Below are 5,210 nucleotides of genomic sequence, written 5' to 3' on the forward strand. Positions count from 1 at the left end.
ACAGCTTTTTTTATCAATCTTGTGGATCGTTGGTTTAACATAATGACAAATAGATTTCGTATCATGGCTCTTAGTAAATTTAATATTGAGGCATATAATGAAGCCATTGCTCATCTAAAGAAGACTCAGCAAGTGTTTCGTTCCATGTTAATAGGAAAAAAGGGACACTGGAAGCCAATACAATCCGGAGTAATAATGGCAACAGAAAGCATTCTTGAGTTGCAGGAATATTTTTTAAATGAAAAGGGATACAAATTTTTACTAACAGGTCGATTCACACAAGATTGCCTCGAAAATTTATTTTCTCTCATACGATTTAGGCAACCTATTCCAAATCCTCTTAATGTTAAACAAAACTTGAAAGTTATTACAATCACTCAAGTTTGCTCATACTCGAAAATTACAAGTTATAATAATGATGTGAAAGAAGATAATTTTGAGCAAGTCAAGTTGGATTTTTTAAAATCATCAAAGGAAATAGCAGCAGCTAGAGAAAAAGCAGGAGAAGTGGATGCTTTTATGGAAGGTGCTGCCATTTATGTTCCAGAATTACAAGATAATTACATGAATCTTATTGATATTTGGGAATGGCCTATTATATATGACATCGCTGGAGCAGTTGTAAAGTCTGTCAAAAAAACAATAAAAGTATGTGACACATGTTACAAATCCGTTCTGTGGCATGGTACAGATTCTCATCCATTTTCAATTGTTGTGGATTTTCGAAGCTATGGAGACAGCAGCTTGTGCAGGGTATCAGATTCCTGTTTTAAAGCCATTATGAAAGCTGAAATTACATTTCAGGAACTGAGAGACGCGTTTGAAAAAGTAGAAAATATTAAAATTATTGATTTTATTGTTGAGAAGCTATTATATGTTTGGGAAAGTACCAATATTCCACAATGCCACAATATTACAGCAAAGATTTTGACCAGGTTTTTCCGTATGCAATTTAGAATGTTTAATATTCAACGTAAAAAATATCTAGAGAAGGAAAATAAAAGCCGCACACATAGTAGTAAAACAATAGATATGCATATGGTTGTTGACCGTCTTTAAAAGGTAAAGTCATTTCTTCTTAATGTGCCTTAATTCATATCAAAAGTAGTGTGTAGATTTATATCAGAAGTACAAATTTTAACTCTTAATTGTGATTCTACATATTGTGATATTATGAAACTAAGAATGTTAAAAATGTTTTGTTTATCTGATGTTACATATAGTATATATTATCGTCCCGTTTGACTACGTTGCAATTAAACATAGCCAATCTCAATTACTTAATTAGATTATTGTTTAATTACATTGCTTAATTAGTTATATCATATATGAAGACCTTTTCATTTAAAAAATGATTTTATTGTATGTTTTATTAGATTTATTGAGAATCAACATACGATCTACATGTAATTGACAAATCAGATGTGGCTATGGTCAACTGCAACATGGTCAATATGTATTTATTCTTAAATAGTTATAATAATCGAGGCATTTCTGCAGTTGTGAAAATTTAATTTTAATTTTTATTTTTATTTCTTGCGAGGAGTATTTACATTTAAAACTTCTGTCATGTTAAAGTAAAATATTAATAAAGAATTTTTTTAAGAAAGAGGTATAAAATAAAAATGTACGCGATTAATAGATAGATATTGATAGATATCGCGATAAATATCGTGTATGCGATATACATATTTTTTACAAATTTATAATTGTGATTCTCAATTGTGATTCTACTTGATATAAAACTTAAGAATGTTAAAAATACTGTATAAAACTTCTTGTATATGATGCAATATTAGCAATAAAAATCTCGATTTTCATTTAAAATCACAAATTTTTCTTCTTTTGTACTCTGGCATAATACTTTTTCCATCGTCGTCCGCTTGAACTTGTAACTTTCATGAATAGTCGCTTCGTACAATACATCTTACTCTCCATTTGTTCAATAGCAGAAAGCATCACCATCAGTTTATTTAGGTTTGCATCATGCTCACGTTCCAGATGGATGATTTTTTGTGAGGCTTCATCATTTTGAGCTTTTAGTTGATCGATGAGCAATTTATTACTTGCAGTATCACAAGGAGTTTCGGAATTAGATTGATTTATAGAAATTTCTGAAGTCTCATCAATTGTGTACTGTAAGAAAAAATTGCTATATTTAAAAAATCATGCAGTAGAAGGCACTATTTAATACACACATATACGTACACAAATGAAATATAAAATAATTAATCCTCTGCAGACTAACCTATTTTTTCACTACTTAGTCAATATGACTAACTTTCCGCAGGTTAGTCTGTGGAAGGTTAAAAGGACAACTAAACTAACCTGATCAATGTAATGCTTCCATTCGTCATCATTGTATATTTGGGAAGCGCTCACTTCCTAACAAAATAGAAAAATATTAATGTTCAAATACATTATGATCTTATTGGAATAATGCATTCAATAAAATTAGAATCGATTGTATATATACAATACGTCATTTACCTCTTTGCATGACATTTTCAATTTTCACCATCAATTATCACTCAATCACCACATTTATTCAATAAAAAACATGAAGAGAATAAAACTGCAACATGTATTAAACATGTGTATCGAACATTTTAACCTCACGCTGACGGAGTATGTTTATATATATTAAATGGAGTTTGATGTTTGATGACATGGAGCAGTCCCAATATGGCGGTGCTGGAGGTGATGGTGGGGATGCGAAGTCTGTAGTGGGGGTTCAATGTCGCTTCTCTCTTTATATAGGACTCTACTTGCGGGCAACCTCACCGATGCGATGCCTTCTCTTCGGTCTTTTCGGGATCCTCGCCGTCACCTTGTGCCAACAGTCGTCGCAGGACGAAACGAATACCCGACTCGGGACGGCTATCGCGAATCTTAAGGAAACTTATGAATCGTGTTCGTACTTGCCGACGGACGACTAGAGAGTGTCTCGCTAGATCCGCTCGATTGCGGAATCGATGTGGCACCCCCTTCCGTAGGGGCGCGCCGACCAATCGGGACCGAGCTTGCAAGCTCGCGCGATATCTCAACGTAGGATCGTCGTAAGGGGATCCTTCGAGGGCGCGCAGCGGTCCCTTGGCGGCGTAGCGACTTCTTCAATTTGTCCCTGGGCAGCGGACTGGACTTTGTTCTGGCCGGTGTGCCTCCGGTTTGACCTCGGGGCGGTGGCCAGCCACCCTGCGGGCCGGTATTTCGTGGAGGCAGATTGCTGAGGCCGGGTTTTCCCCGCTATCGGCGGCGGCCTTACCCATCGCTGCTTCATTCGCCGCACGCCTACCGCGTTGCTCTCGCCGCCCGGGATCCCAGTGGTTTCCGCTTTCGCCACTCCTCCTCGGTCCCTGATCCTCCTGGACCCCTTCCGTTACGGGTACTCCCTCGAAGATTCGCCGTGGTGTGGGTGAGGCGCCGCGCGTATTACGATTACATAAAAGAAAATAAATAATCAAATTGCGGATATAATATTAATTTTTCGGCCCCTGGAGATCTCGTCGTCGCCTCTCTGACTTGTCCCTGGGCGCAAATTTCCGCGCCTTGTGACGGCGGCGGGGCGCTGCCATGAAGCGGCGGGCCGCAACGTCATAGTACATATGTCTCAATTTATGCATAAAAACAAAAGACACGAAAAGACAGTATAAAAGGAAAGTGCTACAAATGTATTTTTATAATATAATACACAATTGTTTTGAAATAAAGAAATATTTTTTTAACTTTATCCGTTTATTTTCTTTTTAATTAACAAAACGGATTGTACATACCCTCATTTTTTTCATATCTACGATTCTTGTTTCTTTTTTTTCCTTATTACGAACACATTTTATATAATTCTCTGAACGGATTATATAAAATTCTTGTAGTTGAAACGACAGGTGTGAATATTTAATCTTTCCCCCAAGCTCATACTATATAATTTTACATATTAGCCAGTGACTACATCGTATTACGTGCTGTGTAACGGCTCGCGAGTTACGATAATGTTCAGCGCTGACAGTGATAGTCCAGAGCGGATAATTTATCGACACAGACCATTGATATCGATCCATTTCTCTAACTGTACTTAGTTAGTCCTTATAATCTTTGTAGAATGTCCCGCTACTTGAATTGTACATTCTGAAATGTTAATTAGTATCTTGATGTCTATACATCTATGATATAAGTGATGATATTGATACAGTTTCACATGAATGCAGTCTTCAATTAATAATGCAAATGTTTATCAAGATACTATGGCCCTATCACAAGCCTACTCCCACACAGCACATATAGATACTGAGAACGTTTGAAAGATATGGCAACAGTATATTGCGTACATTCTCAAAACATTTGAGATACGTACTGCGATTTACTGCGGACAGAAGATTTCTAATACGTCCGCTTTTTTTCAGTTCGTAGTATATACTGAGAATATTTCGCAGTAAATACCAAGAACATCACAAGTACCAATATAGAACCAAGGATAGAATGTGCGCGGTATACTGTTGTAAACGGCGATTGAGGCCGTAAACCCCGTTTGAATTTCCCGCGCTTATTTACGAAGCGCTCGCGTAGGTACACTCGCGCCTGGCGCCACCTAGGGCTGCGTTCGAAAACGTCACCCGGGTATACACGGGTATACTCCCTTCTCCTTCTAACTTGCTGAGATAGAAAGAGAAGGAAGTATACTCGTGTGCACTCGGGTGACGTTTTCGAACGCAGCCAGAGCGTTCGGATTGGTGGATGCATGTGTGCTGTGATTGGCTGTGGCAGGTGTGCTGTGATTGGCTGATGCATGCGTGCGGCGATTGGTTGTGAGTCTTTGCGAGGGAGACACTCCCTGTTCAAATCACTTCTTGTATAACCGGCGTACGAGCAAGTCGTAATAGTAACGCGCGGATCTTTTTCAATAAATATATTGCGTTTTATCGAGTTGACCCGTTAATCAATTAACCTGCAATCCTGATCGTCCTCCCTTACAGTCTCAGAAGTGGGATCAAGCTCGATTACGCGATTTGCGTGTGAAATTTTTTTTTTAAGCCGATTTGAGTGGGTTCTTGCCACGCGGAAGTGAACCGCCAAGAACATTCGACGCCATTCGCGAGCCCCGCGAACAGATACAGTCTCGCAGATCGCGAGCATTCCACGCAAGTATCCGGGAAAAGTGCCGGTACCACAATCAATTACGCGAAGTGCGTAATTCGCGAACAATCATCGCCGTT

At 38.3% G+C, this 5,210-nt stretch overlaps 1 protein-coding gene across 1 annotated transcript; it reads right to left on the reverse strand.

The window, feature by feature from the left end:
- Nucleotides 1-1,625: 1,625 nt before the first annotated feature.
- LOC112452348 lies at nucleotides 1,626-3,190 on the reverse strand. The gene is made up of 3 exons (XM_025012495.1): nucleotides 2,491-3,190; nucleotides 2,329-2,385; nucleotides 1,626-2,136 (listed from the first exon to the last, which is right to left on the reverse strand). The coding sequence occupies exons 1-3, from the start codon at nucleotides 2,503-2,505 to the stop codon at nucleotides 1,828-1,830; spliced, it is 381 nt and encodes a 126-aa protein (XP_024868263.1). The 5' UTR covers nucleotides 2,506-3,190; the 3' UTR covers nucleotides 1,626-1,827.
- Between the last annotated feature and the right edge of the window lie 2,020 nt (nucleotides 3,191-5,210).

The sequence above is a fragment of the Temnothorax curvispinosus genome, unplaced genomic scaffold, assembly GCF_003070985.1.
Source record: "Temnothorax curvispinosus isolate PA1 unplaced genomic scaffold, ASM307098v1 QBEX01000299.1, whole genome shotgun sequence".
Taxonomy (NCBI): domain Eukaryota; kingdom Metazoa; phylum Arthropoda; class Insecta; order Hymenoptera; family Formicidae; genus Temnothorax; species Temnothorax curvispinosus.

Bases quoted from the DNA above. Each gene is read 5' to 3' on its own strand.
- LOC112452348 (XM_025012495.1), bottom strand. The intron at 2,137-2,328 runs GTTAGTTTAGTT...TTTTTCTTACAG, and splicing joins GGAAGCATTACATTGATCAG to TACACAATTGATGAGACTTC.